The 18,237-nt window shown below is 29.7% G+C and overlaps 1 protein-coding gene across 1 annotated transcript; it reads left to right on the plus strand.

Moving 5' to 3' along the window:
• The first annotated feature begins 228 nt into the window (after nt 1-228).
• Nucleotides 229-10,913, plus strand: LOC113384492 (alkaline phosphatase, tissue-nonspecific isozyme-like). Its single transcript, XM_026622207.1, is given in 9 exon segments — nt 229-347; nt 453-645; nt 3,329-3,492; nt 3,595-3,777; nt 3,779-3,809; nt 3,986-4,119; nt 4,633-4,834; nt 6,659-6,865; nt 10,763-10,913. Coding segments are annotated over 9 exon segments (1,335 nt in total). The 5' UTR covers nt 229-251; the 3' UTR covers nt 10,888-10,913.
• The last annotated feature ends 7,324 nt before the right edge of the window (nt 10,914-18,237 follow it).

An 18,237-nucleotide genomic window follows, 5' to 3' on the forward strand; every position in this document is an offset into this window, starting at 1 on the left:
TACTGTGTTGTTCTCTATTTCAAATAGAGAACAATACTCGAGAAAAATTCAATAGTTGCCAAATGAATGTTGAAATTTGAAGAAACTCGATTATGTAGTTTAATTAGATTATCAATTTCCAATGTCTTTTTTTGATTTTTCCAGACAAAAACCATTGGTTTGCATCTGCCAGATCCGAACTCAAATCAGCTTTGAATTTAAATCTGATAACAAATCATGCACGAAGTGCAATTCTGTTTGTTGGTGACGGAATGGGGCCAAATACAGTAACGGCCTCTAGAATTTTGAGATATGGAGAAGGCGGTTTATTGTCCTTTGAAAAATTTCCGCACATTGGCTTGCTTAAGGTAATTGCTACAAAAATAAATATATACATTGCAAAACTATAATATTTGCATAGATATATACTTAAGAATTGAAACGAACATTGAATTACATTTTGCACATTATAGACATATTGCGTAAACAAACAAGTTCCAGATTCTGCGAGTACAGCCACTGCACTTTTCTGTGGTTCAAAAACGAATTACGAAACCTCAGGAGTGGATGCCAATGTAGAACTTAAGGATTGTCCAGCATCTATGAAACCTCAAAGTAGACTGGAGTCTATTATAGGGTGGGCTCAAAGAACTGGGAAATCTACTGGTAAGAGCGATTGGATAACAAAATCAAATACCAAATAACAATATTTTTCCTAATTTATTTGATAGTAACGTCAATTGATTTAAATCTTTATTGCCAATATACTAATCGCTATATGGCAATACCTACTTACTTTAAAGATTTTAAGTATAAGACAAGTTTTGATACAAATTCTAAATATATTTTTTATATCAGCTCGAAATTTCTTTTAAAGGGCCCTCTATAATGATAACTTCTCATATCCATTTTTGTTATGATAAATTTCGTTATGTTACGTTGATCTGAAATCTATTATAACTAGTAGGTATGGTATTTTGCCTTGAGGCAAGTTTCATGAACTTCGCAATATATGTAATCAATCGACTTACTCAATAAATAATAAATTAAATTATGAGTGATTAAAAGTATTCCGATTGGATTTATAATACACATAATTGAAAGCGAACGAACACGTTAACTCAGATTATGAGTATTTTCTAAAAGCAAATTTGCAAATATCAATACTTTTTATAATTGAACCAGTTTTCGTAGGACTGTAATGGTTTAGCATGTTCATTAAGATCAAGTACTCGATCGTTATACCAAGTAAATTTTCTAATTTTAATTTTAACAAACGTCAAAAAAAAAAAACAACTCATTTTCTCAAACATTGATGAATTTTTAAAATAAAACTACTTGTCGTAAGGCCGTAATCTTTCAATAAATTATATAAGACCATGATATATATGATCAAAAAAAAAATTCATAAAAATCGTCTCAAATTTTTTTTGCAACAACGCATTACAAAAAAATGGCTCGGTAGATTTTCACCTAAAACTAATCAGTATCATTCCCAACTAATATCTTTCGAACAGTTTTTGATTTTTTAAAATCGATTTGGTAGTATGAGCTTTGCGTATGAGGACGCAAAGTTTAACACTTTTTTCCAAATTTCAAAGAAATGGCTCGGCCGATTGTCGCACAAAACTAACAAGCGTTAGCACTCAATTGAAAAACATCAAATGGTTTTTAAATTTCTGAAATCGGTTCAGGGGTTTTTGAGCAAACGTCGATGAAAAGTCTAATTTTGACAAATGCCAAAAAAAATGATACTAATTTTTGCAAACTTTGACGAATTTTTAAAGCTAAACGAGTTGTCGTAGGGCCGTAATATTTTAGTAGGATCTAGAAGATTATGGTTTCTACCGTCAAAAAAATAATAATGAAAATCGTCAAAAAATGTTTTTTCAACACTTTATTACAAGAAAACGGCCTGGCCGATCTCTATCAAAAACTCATCAGTACGATTCCCAATCAATATCTTTCGAACGGTTTTTGAATTTTCAAAACTTATTCAGTACTGCGGGCTAGAACGTGGACAAATTTTTTTTCACTTTTCTGCTATTTACCAAGAAACGGCTTGGCTGCTCGTCGTGCAAAATTGATAAACGCTAGTCCTCATCGCGATACATCGAATGATTTTTAAATTTTTGAAATCACACCAGCCGTTTTTGAGAAAACGTCTATTTACGGCAAAACATCTATTCACACACACGCACACACACACACATACTTTTTCCAAATTTGGTCTCATTTTATTCAGAATGGCTTGAAACGTCGAGAAAACATAAAATAAGCGAATCGGATTTTTTTATGAAAACAAACTTATCCTTTGGGAAGTTAATAATATGTAGTATAATATATAGATATGTTCCAATGTTACGTTGGTCTGAAATTTATTATAATAAAAAGAGAATATAATATGAAGAGAATTTTTCTGGTCCAGTTATAACAAATTGTACTAAGTTGACTTGTATATGATGAACTTTATCTTGAGGCATTTCTCGATCTAACTGATCTAGAAATCGCACATTTACTTCATTTTTTTTAAATTGTCTCCTTAGAGCATTAAGCCACTTATGACATTTGTCTTAATCTCTTATTAAATTTTATTTATTGAAATTTTATCATATTGGTTTTTGAAGTCTACCCAATTTTTACCAAACTTCTACTTTTGCGCATATTTTCAAGTTAAAACCAATATGTGATACTGCTTGATATCAGGATGTGGTGCTGGATTTTAACTTACCATCTTGTGGTTGCAAGACTCAGATTTTTAACCACTTACGCCTCGTACTTTTTATTTAAGAATGTATACTAGGGTAAGAGGTTGCTTAAGTCGTATCCCTTGAGGAAATAATTCTGTAATATTTAGTGCAATTGCAATGAATCAAAATCTTCATCATAAACTGATTCTTTATTTAGTTGACTTATTATTAACAGTTTCTGAGAAAAATGTATAGAAATGAATGTAATGAATGATGTAATTTATAAATATTAGACTAAAATGTAACCAGGGTACGGTCAGGCAGTAGTACGACTTGAGGAACCTTACCCTACATACGTAAGTTGTTCTCTTTACTTCATTGTTTATAATCATCGATTTTATGTTTTGTCGTGAATTATACATATCTATTTCAAAAACGACCAACATGCAACATATTTTTATCCCAACTATAAACCCGAAAAACACAAGTCCAGTAACTTCATACTAGGCTTCCAGCGATTACTGTACAAATTAATATAGTTTATATAGCAGTACAAATATAGTTAATATAGTAAAATTTATTTTTATAGGATTTATATAAATGATGATTTTATTTTTATATCCAATTTTGTAATAAATAAAATTATATCAATTATCAAGGTTTTGTCACCACGACAAGAGTTACCCACGCCACTCCTAGTGCCTTATATAGCCATACAGCAGACAGACGTTGGGAATGTGAAGCCAAGATGAACAATATTACAGGTGATTGTGAAGACATTGCAGTGCAGCTGGTACGACGTGAACCAGGAAAAAATATAAATGTAAGCTATTTTGAAAGACCGTATAATATCATATGAATCATCATAGAATATGATGCTTTATAGGTTTAACCATTTTGGTTAATAATTCAATTATCTTTCTAGGTGATAATGGGTGGTGGTCGACAATGCTTGGTATCAAATTCTAACGGTTCTGATGCAGATCCTATAGATACATGGGCCTGCATTAGTAAAGATGGAAGAGACCTGATTTCTGAATGGAAAAGGGACAAGGAGGACCGAAAATTAAAACATAGTGTCGTTCAGAATACAGCTGAATTGCAAAAATATCGACCCAAGTGAAACTGACTATGTTTTTGGTAAATATAATTTTTCATCATACTTTCTTGAATAAAAGTTCTTTATTTATCAGTTGGAGAGGTAAAATATTGAAATAGACTCTTAGACTCACAAAATTATTGTAATCTTAGTTGTTTATTTGAATTTTTTGCTGAATTAAATCAAATTTGTTCAATGTGAATGTTTTGCTAGACAGGTATTTTTGCAAACGGTCACTTGAAATATGAAGTGGAACGGGATAAATCTCCACAAGGAATGCCATCTTTAAAAGAAATGACGGACGCAGCCATTAAAATACTGCAAAAGAATAAAAATGGCTTTATATTAGTGGTGAGCATAACTTCTATATAAGTTTTAAATCAGTGAAATAAAACAAACTCAATAATATTCAATCGGATTTTTGCCTAATTATATGACTTTTTTTGAAAATTCAGAGATCATACAATTAATTTATAAGAAAGTTGTTAAACTGTACAGGAAACCATGCTACATACTGTGGGAATAATTGGCTTTGTGTATATATACGGCTTCAGCTTCCTACCGATACATTTAAGAAATTGTGCTTCTCATTGAATATAATCAGCTTGGCCAATGCAAAGTGATATTCAATGAGAATATTGTTTCATTATATTTCTTTGAAGCGATACAATCACGGACCTTATTTTGAGCAAGGTCATACTAACTATGAGTAACTGTTGACTCTAACACGCACATACTCTTAATATTTTTTTTAAAAGTAATAATAAGAAATATGCTATTCGTAAAAAAATGTTTGCAAAGTATAAGTACTATTCCAAACTATGATGTTATTAAAAGATTTATTTATAACTGTGAATATTCAAGGTAGAAGGCGGTTTAATAGACCAGGCTCACCATAGGGGAACGGCCGCGCGGGCTCTTTACGAGACTTTGGCCTTGGATGACGCCGTTGCTTCGGCTGTCGAATTGACGAAGCCACAAGAAGATACACTTATTGTTGTTACAAGCGACCACTCTCATACTCTGTCAATAAATGGATATCCGAAACGAGGAAACCATATATTAGGTACTTATATTGTTAAATTTGTACATATCAGAAAATTCTAAACACACGCAATAGATGATTTGCAGACTTACCATTGTTGACTGTATCATTGCCAATTACCTAATTAAAAAGCCTGATTATGAAAATGAACTATACATTAGAAATTAATCTTGTTATATACTATTTGAACAGGGATCAGAACTTAAGGGTTCTATGAGCTGTTTTCATGATTTGACTTAACTAACTACGTCGGTCTTATAGATAGCAACCCCAATAGTACCAACCAGAAGGCAACCAAGTCTTAAAAAAACCTGATTCTGAAAACACAATTAGAAATGATGTGTTTTTATATTTTTTTTGTCAAAAAATCAGAACTTAAAGTTTCTATAAGCAATTTTGATAATTTGACTGACTGACTACGTCGATTTTATAGATGGCACTTCTAAGTGTTGTCCCATATCTATATGATAAATTTTTTATTATTACAATTTCTGTAATAATGACAAATTTTTAATTCATGCAGTAATAGTCTGAGTAAGGGCTTATTGTCACTGGTAAATATAGCTATTAATTTTTCCAAGTATAAACCGACGTCAATACTGCTTGACATCAGGGTGCTCGAGGCGGGTATCGAATCTGGAACATTTGATTGTTATAAATTGCAACAAATATAGTAGTTTAGAATATCTATACTTAGATGTATATTATATTCAGTTTTGGTGGGCTATGCCCTTGGGTTAGTAGTTAGCGCTATATGATTTGAATTTTGTAAGTTACAATGTGAAAGAGCTATAAAAATTTTCACAGACTTTTATTATAGTTTATTTACTTCCTATTTATAAGGAAAAAAATAAATGTACTTTTATTTCATTTTTAATCGTCAGTTACAGTAATCCATGCTTCTGAACGAGCCTAATTTGTACCAGATTCGTTCTTGTAGGGCGAAACTTTTATTTGGTGAATCAGTAATTTTTTTGGGAATGTAATTCCCAAAATTTTCAGTTTTTGCGGAAGTGCTTCAGTTATTTAGGACTATCCATTTTTTATAAATTCATTTGCACTTTTTTACGATTTGTTTTGCTCATTATGAGAGGAGTTTCTTGAACTAAAGACTTATCCTAAATATTTCAAACATTAATTTTGGGATTTCTGGATAACTAAATAACTTCAAGTGTCCTGAATTTATTCTTTATATATTCTATTTTTTTTAATATTATCACAGTAAAACAATCTGTCGGGAGAATTAATGATGATGAAAAGTTATAAATTACAAAAATATTTCAGTATCACCTTTACGAAAACCAATGACAGTTTTTTTGACTTTATTCTTTTATTTATCCTTTTTTTTGTTTATATGCTCAATGTATAATCTATATCTTTTTATATATTATATTACCTTTTCATCACTTCTTTTCTTTTATTATTTTTCATTCATTTCCCAACCTGAGTTTATATTTTTATTTATTTATATTTATAGTTTCATATTTATATTTATTTATATTTGTAGTTTCAAGCTTTCGATTTAATTTTTTGGCTTTTCGTGAAGCAAACGAACTTGATCAATTCAGAGCAATTTTTCAATTATCATTTTTTGATAAATTATCAACTCTGAGAATGCATTCCAAGTGGGTTACAATTGGAATTTTAATTGGTTACATTTGAGATATGTTTCAATTTTAGATTGTCGATAATGTTAAGCTTAAAATTGTCTAAATTAATACTTAGATATCATTGTAGCAAATCTTGCCAAAAAATACCCTAAAAAACTCAAATATAAATGTTTACCATCCCTTAATACGAGTAAATGCGCAAACCACCCTATTAAATTTGGCTATCCCTCGACAGATGTCGGTTCCAAGTCGCGCTTTGATGATAAACCGTACACAACCCTTACGTATGCAACTGGAGGTCCTGGAAGCTCTCAATTAGAACCCACCGGCCGCAGGGACCCTTCACAGGACAACACGAGGGACCCCATGTATCAACAACAGGCTTTGGTGGAAACTGATGAAAATACTCATGGAGGAAATGATGTACTGGTGTATGCTAAAGGTAATAATAGTTACTGGAAACAGAAATTGAAGAATAAATGTATGTAATGAGATAATAAGAATTTAGGAAAATTTTATTTAAACTTAAATTTGAATTAATTTATTATTTAAAATAATTATAATAAATGCTCCAGCTTTTATTAATGCATACATTTTAATACATTTTAAATCTTTACTCAAAATTATATTATAGTAAATGCTTTTTTGTAATATGAAATGCTAATATAAAGTTCATAATTATATGTAGGTATATAGAAAAATGTATTGTGTTGTGTTTTACTTGTAATTACATTAGCCTTGTCTTAGCACACACACACAATAAATATTGAAATAATATAACATCAATATTAATTCTACAATTGTAAATTAACAATATTAATATTTATTATGAAATATTAATTAAAATGAATTATTACGTGGAACATAAACAATCGAGTAGGTATCCGGATTACCGACTGACTACGTGAGATCAATTTTTTAAATAATTAACTTTAATATTGATATTAGAAATTTCTGTTTTTTTGTATACCAGATTTTTTTTAAATATAATAAACAAAAAATAACTTGTACTTATATTGATAACTACACAAAGTTATTATCTGATTATCGTTATTTCATTAGGTGATTTTTGCTTACTCATCATGTATCAATTTAGTACTCAAATATTAGCAATTGATATCAACAGAAATTATTATATTTATTATATCATTTAATATATTTATCACATTTAATATATTTATCATAGTGGTGTATACAGAAGACTCTCACTAATTCGAAACTTCGACAGACCGGAATCTTCAGTAATCCGACATATTTGCGACCGAATTTTTTGGAAATGTTTGAAAATTATAATATTATTTCCTATATCATATTTTAAAAGTTATAACTTTTTCACTATAATCCAGTTATCCAAACATTTCAGTAATCCGACACACTCCGGTTTTTAATAGTGTCGGATTAGCGATTGTCTACCATAATGCACTAAATTATTGTTATTTAGAGAAATTTGCATTCAAGTTTTTTTCTATATTTTTTAATATTTAAATTGGATATAGCTATGCTGTTATCCAATATGTTATGAACAGAATATCTTTTTTGTAAAGCCATTTGAGTATTTTTTTTTTAAATTAAAACTGGATGTATTTAGCATTATTCAGTGGTCATAATTATTTTTTATAAAAAGTGCCAGAATTAGATCTTATCACTTCCTTTATTATAGTACAGCATTTTGGGTGATGCTATTAAAAAAAAAAAATACGACTGAATTCGCTAATTATTTCTATTTTATCACAATTTAAATACTGTTGTCTATGTTATTTGGTGATAGTTGTAGTCTTATATGATTCTATTTAGTTTCGTATTGGACTGTAACGATAATCCACATATTGATATGATATATGCATATATATTTCGTATATTCATTATAACTACAAGTAAATTAATTTTAATTATTCAGTATTCACAACTATTTTTATACGAAATGCCAGGATTCGATTTTAGAGCCTTTTCATGACCAGTATATCATGAAGATGAACTTCACTCTATTTTTTATAGTAGCCACTTTTTTGCTAACACATTTTTATAAAAAATATTTTTAATTTCCAGTAGGGTAAGTTATTGTTATCGTCCGAAAATCGAATTTGAAAATTTTTGCATTTCTCGACGTTTTGAAGGTTTCTGAACGTTTTGGCATACCTCAGACAAAATGGATGCGTGTGTGTGTATGGATGTATGGATGTATGCATGGATACAATTTTTCGGTCACGTTTTCGGGCGCACGGATCAACCGATTTGAATGGTTCAACTAGCTGTAAGTGGAATTCTGTCTTAAGACAATTAAGGCATCGTGCCTTAAGGCAAATTGCTGGAACTTCCCGTACCAAAAATTAGTATTTTTTTTAAAAACGATTAACATTTTTGAAAAAAATTTACTTCGAAAAAATAAGATTTTTGACAAACAATTAGACAAAAAATTACTTTTTTTTGAAAAAAAAAAAATTTTATTATTATTATTTTTTTTAATTTTTTTTTTTTTTTTAAAGAAAAAATGTTTTCTTTATTTTGACATATTTTGAAAGATCTAAACTTTTTTTCAAAGCAATCGTACTGCTTTAACTGCATAAAGACGAAATATCAAACCGCGTAAGCGCCGCGTCGACGTCTAACGCGTAAACATTGGTACGGAACCCATAGGAATGTAAACCAAAATTATACTTATTGTTAAAATCTCTATAAAATATCTGATAATTTGATGTGCATATGTCTAATAATCATTTTTGACCGCCAAATGGCATTTATTTTTACTTTTTTCATTAGATCTCCGAAACCGCTAGACCTGCCTTTATGAAAATTTGATCGGTTTTTCACCTTGTCAATACAAGTAAAATGTTGAATCATTAAAATCGGACGCTCCGTTCTCTTAAAAACTGAGTTACCGTTTTCGGCACTTTTTGCCCCGTATCTTCGGAACGGCTAGACCTGACTTCGCCAAAAACTAATCAGCACGTCTCCTTATCAATACGAATCGAATGTTTTTTGAATTATTCAAATCGGTTGATTGGTGTTCCCGAAATCGTCGACGAAAATTTGTATCCGCACATACATACACACACGCACACACACACACACACACACACACACACACACACATACATCCATTTTTTCTAAGGTATGCCAAAATATTCAGAAACCTTTGAAACGTCGAGAAATGTAAAAATTTTCATTTTCGATTTTTTTGCGATTACTATAACTTGCCCTACGGGAAGTTAAAAAACATTCGATTCCTATTGATAGGGAGATGTGCTGATTAGTTTTTGGCAAAGACAGGTCCAGCAGTTACGAAGATCCTCGAAAAGAGCAAAGAGTGCAGAAAATAGAAATCGAGTTTTTGAGAGAACGGAGCATCTGATTTTAATGACCTGAAAAGCATTCAATTAGTAATGATTGGGAACTAAGCATACGATTTTAATGACCTAAAAAGCATTCAATTAGTAATGATTGGAAGAAGTGGTTATCAGTTTTTGGCAAAGGCAGGCCCAGCCATTTCGAAGATACAGGGCCTAATGTGCAAAAAATGGCAGTTTTTGAGGGAACTAAGCGTCCGATTTAAATGATTCAAAGAACTTTCTGCTTGTCTTAACAAAATAATTAATTTTGGAAAAAAATGTTTGTTTCAACTTTTTTTTCCATTTTTTTTTCTAAAAAAATATTTTTTGTATATCGAAAATAATTCAGATTTTATTTTTAATTCTGACTATAGTTCTAATATACTTTAAACAAATAATTTCAACTTTGCAATTCAGTTTATATAATTCTTATAAATATTAGACAATGTTACAATAATTATAATAATATATTTGAAAACATTCAGTATTCCTCGAACATTTTGTTACGGTACGGGAAGTTCCAGCAATTTGCCTTAAGGCACGATACCAGAATTAGATCTCGTCACTTCTTTTGTGATAGTACTGCATTTTGGACAATGCTATTAATAAAATAATAATATTTTTTTTAACTGAAATTGCTAATTATTTTTAAATTAGTCTCATCTGATTCTATTTAGTTTCGTATTGGATTGTAGCGATAATCCACATACCGACAAAATATGCAGATACATATATATATTTCGTATATTCATTATAACTGCAAGTAAATTAATTTTAAATATTTATAATTCACAATTATTTTCTATATCAAGTGCCAGGATTCCAGAAGTTCTTGAATGAATCAGTATATCATAGACTTTACTCTATTTTTTATAGTAGCCACTTTTTTAATAATACATTTTTATAAAAAAAAATTTCTATATTAAAAACATCTTTATTATAATCATTAATTAATAATACATGTATCACGAACTGTTCGAATATTAATATTTTTATTATTTTTTTTATTTCAGGTCCATTTGCACATCTATTTCATTCCGTTCACGAGCAGAGTTATGTTGCTCATGCCATAGGTTATGCAACTAAAATAGGACCATATTTATATTGTGTACCTGGCGTACATCCACATGGTTGTTAGTGTAATTATTAAAATTAATTAGATATGCCAACTGACAAACAAGTAAAAACATTACAGGGTAATTTCATATGCAGATATGTTACAATTAAGATAATGCCTCAGTATTATATATAAAAGATTCTAAGATAAGATTAACTTATCCTAAGACAAGATTAAATTTGAATGTGATAGAAAAGATAAAATAAAATATTACTACACACTAGAAATACTTTTATTTACTATTTTTTAAGTAAGATTGCATTGCTTTAAAATGAAAATTCAAATCTAGAATTTTTTCAATTAGATCCTTAATAATCAATTGATTGTTTTGAAAATTTATCTAAACGAATATAGTATTATAATATATTTTAGAGCTACTTATTGATTAAAATTAACGTTAGAAAATTTTACTTTCCGAACTAACATGAAAAGACGAACCGATTGACCGCAATAAAAAATCCTTAACAAAAAATTCATATAAAAAGAAGCAAGAGGTTTAGCAAAGTTCTAAAAGATATTAAATTAGAACAATAATAGATAGAATTAATGAAAATTAATAATAATAATGAATTGTACGATCAAAATTGCTAATTAATTTTATTTCATCAGAATTTAAATCAATTATGATTTGAATAAGCATCATATAAGATAATAATTTTAGTCTTATAGGAATCCATTTAGTTTCTTATGGAATTGGAACGATAATCCACATATCGTTTCGAAACCGACTTCCAATAGAGAAAATACAATAAAAAGTGTGTTATGAAAGCATTATTATAATCAATTTAAAGAAACGTCGGAATTAATAAAAAAAAAGATTGATAACTGAATAATTACTTGCTATAAATTAGAATTGAATTTTTTTTATGTCAAATACTTTTACAATGTTATATGATTCTATATACCCTTTTATTACATTGAAATCATGTTTCACATTTCATAACTTCAGACTAACAAACAATCAACATCTCTAATGAATTACCGCTGAACTTTGACCTTATTTCAAATATTTTGTTTCTTAGCGTATGTAAAATAATAACCTATATATTAATTATTATTAACTGAATGAAAATAAGGCTGATATTACATTGAAAGGGTTGCCACGATATCGGTTTCAATTTTCATGTAATGTGGGTATATTTCATTAGCACCATAAGCAACGGGGGCGTACTTATGTAGTGGTCTGAAATGCCACTAATTCTTAAAAAATGTTATTACAACTACATTGTAATTTAACTAAAAAATTAACTTAACTAAAACAACTCCATATTCTGTGGTTACATATGACATCAAAACCTATGGCAACTGACAAAACGTGTAAGACAGAAAAAACGATTTTTATTGCTTTTCTTCATAACAATTAGAACATCGCGTCATATAATAATTTAAATTATTAAAAATATTTAAAAGTGTTAAGTTATTAAGTTATTATTGTTGACAGCTATATAAAAAACCTTAAATATAATAATGAGTATCATATTTAGGAAGAGTTTGAAATAAATCAATTCATTAATAAAAATATTATAATTACTATTAGGTACACATAACATTTGTTGTCAAATCCCACATGTAATGCAAGTATCACAATGATTTTGTTGTATCGAGGATTTGAAAAAATAACATATTCAAACAAAGGCATCTACATACGTATATCTATTCTATGATCATGATGAGGAATTGACACGATAGTTTTTTTATATAGGTAGAATGTTTATGATAAGGAGTGAATTTTATTAATATTTCTATAATGTATAAAAGAAACAATGCGTTTGAAAATGCTTTCTAGAAAGGAAATAGCTATTTGTTCTTTCTGAGGTTATAATATTAAATTAGCGCAAAAAAATTGATAGAAAAATTCGAACTTTATTTGTTTTTTTTAGATATTTGTGGTGGACCATTTTTTGACCCGCGTTCCTTTAAGCTCCGCTCTACTCTACTATATATATATATATATAAATCTAAGGATGTTAATGTTTTTTTTATCTTCAGCTTAAACATTATTTTTGATTTGAACAGCGATCAGAACTTATGAGTTCTATGAGCTGTTGTGATTAATATCTTTATGTTTTTATTATAGATGGCAACCTAAACAGTTGTCTCATCTATATGTGCTGAATTTTTATTATTACAATTACTAAACATTAATAAAAAATAATTATGCAGGTGAATAACATTACATCTACAAACGTTAAGAGCGGAGATTTTGGTCGGCATTATTTATAATGAATCCAATATTCCCAGATAAAGACCTAAGTCTGAAATGCATAAAAGCATTGTTTTCGCTATACAAAACATATCCTCAAACGTCACGTTTTTAAATATATAATTAATTTAACAGATGACTCGTTTTCATACATAAATAAATACAAGTAAATACATAAATCAAATCATATATGTATGTAACAGTTCCATGTAAACAGCATGTCTGTTGCTTATCATTCTGACGCTAAGAATAAAACTCCGGATTCATTCACAAAATCAATTAAGAAGTATTTATAATGCATTCGTTCGCTCTCCTCCCATTCATAGAGCAGAAAATTCATTCATAAAACCGCGGCGCAACGCGCGAAAACTTTTCAAATAAAAACAAACGCCAACCAAACGCGAATTCTGCGAAGCGCAACAAGTGAAATATACACTTTATACACTCTTCGCATAATAACCAAAAAAGGCAAAGGAGAACACAGAACAAAGAAAAAGGAACATGAAATAAGTTTCGAAGGAAAAAAAAACAAAAGGTTTCATTTACCTTATATTCTATACAGTGCTGGATTTACAGTAGGGGCAATCGGGGCTACTGCCCAGGGCGGCAAATTTTTGGGGGCGGCAAAATTTGGATAGTGAGAAAAAAATTCTATACAATATAATTAATTTTTTTTACCAACATTTTTATATTTCAGGAAATATAATTAACAAAACATAATACGATCGCAATACAAAATTTGGGTTGAAATAACCAATTATTAAAATTTATTATTTTGCCTTGCCTCCCTCTCCGAACGTAAATTATCAAATTGGTTAATAAGTTATTAAATTTGGCAATTTGGCTAATATAAAGATCCGTAAACAAGCTGAAAGTTTAAGAAAAAATATTTACTTCAGTTCTTGAGCCCTCTTAAAATGACGAATTTGTGCACTTCCAAGTTTATAGCGTCGAAAAAAAATTAAACTAGTGACTCATGGCATTGTGCCTTAAGACAAATTATTGAAACATCCCGTACTAAAAATTACATTTTATATAAAAAGCTTTTCAACTTTTTGCAAAGCAATCGCGCTGCGTAGCTGTTTCAGAGAAGAAATATCGAAACTCAATTACCATTTTTCGTAATTGCCTTTGCCAAAAACTAATCAGCACGTCTCTCCATCAATACAAATCTAATATTTTTTAATCATTTAAGTCGATTTCGGGAACACGGATCAACCGATTTAAATGATTCAATTCCTATTTATAAGGAGACGTGCTGATTAGTTATTGGCCAAGGCAGGTCCAACTGTTTTGAAGATACGGGCCAAAATGCCAAAAATGATAATTCAGTTTTTGAGAAAAGAAACGTCCAATATCATTCAAAAAAATTTACAGAATAAATAACTGCTTAAGGGGGGCGATACATGTAACAAGAAAAAAAAATCGATTTTTTTTTCATAAATCGTTACAATAACATCTCAAAAATATGCCTGTAAATATTCAAAACAAAATTATCATTATTTATACAATAAAAACTCATTTAAGTGCCACGCCTCAACTCGACGCTTGAGTGCTATTGTACTGTTATCTGTTTCTGTGTCAAAACTTTAAACGCGTTTTTCTCAAAACGACATTTTTGAAATTTGCGGGCGGGATAACTCAAAAAGTTCTCAACCGATTCCAATGAAATTTTGCACACATCTACTTTACAGTAATAGCTTCTAGTTGAACCTCAAATTTTCCAAAAAAAATTTCAAAAATTAACCCTTTTACCAAAAAAAACCATTGAAAAAAAGGTGAAAAATCGAACTTTTTTTTCTGAGGTGTGTCAATTTACGATTTTGTGACTTTTTTAATTTTTTTTTGATTTAACTAGAAGATATATGTTTTATGAACACGTGCAAACTAATTTTTTTGATTTCAAATCACCGTACGAAAAGTGAGATCGTCTGCAAATTGATGGCGTTTTTCGAGAGGGTCTTGGCAGATTCATTTTTACGGCAGCCATTTAAAAAAAAAAATTAAAAAAAATTTTTTTTGTGTATTTTAATATATAATAAATAACCCTAAAAAAGTTCAAAAAGATTCAGTCATTCCTTCCCAGTTTAAAAAGTCCTCAAAAAATGGTAAAAATTAAAGCGATTACATGTATCGCCCCCCTTAAATTTGTGGGAGGCAGGTTTAGCGGTTTCGATAATCCATAAAAAAATTGTAAAAGAAACTTTAGTGGACAAAAGTGATCACAAAACATATGCACATCAAATTATCAGATATTTTAAAATATGTTAATAAGTATAAATTTTGTTTACATTTATATGCGTTCTGTACATTGTTTATCCCGTTAGACTGCGACGCGGCGTTTACGCGCTTCTATATTTTGTCCTACGCAGCTGAAGCAGCGCGATTGTTTTAAAAAAAAGTTCGAAAGTTCGTAAAATTTCAGGGATGGGCGACATTTTTGTCAGTGCCCCGGGGGCCAAATTTCTAAATCCGGCCCTGTTTCTATACCTTTTAGCAACGATCATATTATACATCGGCGTGGAGGCCGAGCGCTGCCAGCCTTCCGATTAGTGAACCGCGTAGTTGTCGATCGTCGTGCGATTCCACCACCCGTCGCCCGGCAGCTAGCTACTTCGGCTCGCCGGCCGCGGCATGCGTCGCGCTTTGTCGCGACTCCCCCATCCGCCCTTGCACGGTGCTTGTATGTTATAATATATGAGAGCAAAAGCGTAGACCGTCGGCTTGCTAGGAAGCTCGCATGCAACCATTGGCTCGAAGGTCCGTCGGGAGTGGTTCAGGCACATACATGTGTGTGGACGCCCCCAATGCGAGAGAGACGACGTTTCGCTCTAAAACACCCTTCGGAGATTAGAGGGAGCTAAACAACACAACCAGGACGAGGGGTTGTTGCAACGACGGGGTTGTTTAGAATGTGGACGAGGGTTAAGTTCGATTGATTTCTATGAGCTGATACCTGGCTGTACGCTGGCCCCGTGACGGTACGTTAATGATATACAGAAGCTTACTAACGTTAAATATTCAGTAAGTGTGAACCTATTTATTGATTTTCGTAATTATTTCAATTAAAATCAATGAACTTATGCAAGTACTAGTGATTTCAATCAATTTTATTGCAATATTTGGTAGAAATTTTATTTAATTATTCATTTTTGTTCAATATTGGGGTTAAAAATGATGTACTTAAAATGGTTCTCAAAATAACGTAGTAGTACTGTTGCGAAAGCATTACAGGGCCAGAAACAAAGTTGTCAAATGTGATTGGCTTTTAACTTCTACTCCAAGTATAGGAAAATTTCTAGAAACACATCTAAAGATCCACCGGTAGAAAAAAGGACTTTGCATTTGTTGCAATATCTTTTTTTTATTGACTTGTACCTTTTGGGTTCATGCTTATGTGCTAATGTCTCAAAGCGTACAAAACGATTTATTTGTGAACTACTTAATTAAAAGTTAGCATCTCAATATGTCCACATCCTACTATAAGGACTCAGTATGTCCTTGTCCGTACCATATGGACAAAATAACAAATTCGTTAAAAAAAATAATGATTACTAAAATAATAATAAGAAATCAGCAAAAATTAAATAGTTATATAGTTATTCCATAAATATAAAAGAAAAACGAAATAAAAGAATCATGGTTTGAAGAAAGATCACATAGATAAACGATAATAATTATGGAAAAAATAGTCACTGAAATTGATTTGCGAAAATTCTGCAATATCATAAAAGGCAAATTCTTTAAAAGTTTAACTACAAGGTAGCGTGGAATTTTTTTGTTTCCGACTTTCGTATATTGAGTAGAAATTTACCTTTCTATCCGTTCGTTATTCTGATACTATAATTGGTACTGCAACTGCATGAATAGTAATATGTTGCTACATAAAAATTAACAATAATAAATTTAACTATGTATCAAATTCTTTATTCAAAATTATTTATGGAAATCTATTCATAAAAATACGTCTTTCAAAGTTATCGAATTCATATTCAAAATTGCTTTTTTATAAACATGAGAATATGAAAAATAAATATTGACATACGATGTCAATATAGTTATTCCATAAATATAAAAGAAAAACGAAATAAAAGAATCATGGTTTGAAGAAAGATCACATAGATAAACGATAATAATTATGGAAAAATAGTCACTGAAATTGATTTGCGAAAATTCTGCAATATCATAAAAGGCAAATTCTTAAAAAGTTTAACTACAAGGTAGCGGGAATTTTTTTGTTTTCCGACTTTCGTATATTGAGTAGAAATTTACCTTCTATCCGTTCGTTATTCTGATACTATAATTGGTACTGCAACTGCATGAATAGTAATATGTTGCTACATAAAAATTAACAATAATAAATTTTAACTATGTATCAAATCTTTATTCAAAAATTATTTGGAAATCTATTCATAAAAATACGTCTTTCAAAGTTATCGAATTCATATTCAAAATTGCTTTTTTATAAACATGAGAATATGAAAAATAAATATTGACATACGATTCAAAGAAAACGGCACAAACATAATTCAGTATTAGCGCTCGTTCGAGTTTTTTCAATATCACACCACCACGATGTGGAAAAACGCAAACAAAATAAATAGTTGAAACTTTGATCCAATATTAGCTCTTGTGATTTTTTTTCTCAATTGTGTCAGAATAGATTTTTATTATTTAGTGAAAATATGAAAAATAGACGTTATATTTGAGGTAGAATTCTTATCAGCCTATGTATGACCTAAATGATTAATTTAAGAATAAAACAAATATGTATATGTAAATATTAATTAGAATCGTTATTATTAGCTTCTCAAACTCTAACTATAATTTTTTAGTCTCAAATACAATTTAGTTATTATTTAGTTCAAGTGATTTTGATGTATCTCTATAATATCATGTTTGCCTTCATCAAAATAAAGTACATCTTCTTTTAAAGATTTATGAAACATTTTGCATTTTAGTACACAGGACTTAATAAATTGAAAGTGTTTGATACTTTTGCTAGCAACATCATATGTAACTTGTACAACATTGATTGAAAAAAACACTTTTATTTTATCTTGTAGAATTTTAATTAATTCAAACTAGCTATGAATTGGCATTTTATTCTTATATTAAATTGTAAAATTTGTGTGGAATAGGTGCAAAAATAATAAAAAAACCTTCGA

The sequence above is a fragment of the Ctenocephalides felis genome, unplaced genomic scaffold (assembly GCF_003426905.1).
Source record: "Ctenocephalides felis isolate EL2017-DRISC unplaced genomic scaffold, ASM342690v1 CF-g0.4_SCAFFOLD_03571, whole genome shotgun sequence".
Taxonomy (NCBI): Eukaryota; Metazoa; Arthropoda; class Insecta; order Siphonaptera; family Pulicidae; genus Ctenocephalides; species Ctenocephalides felis.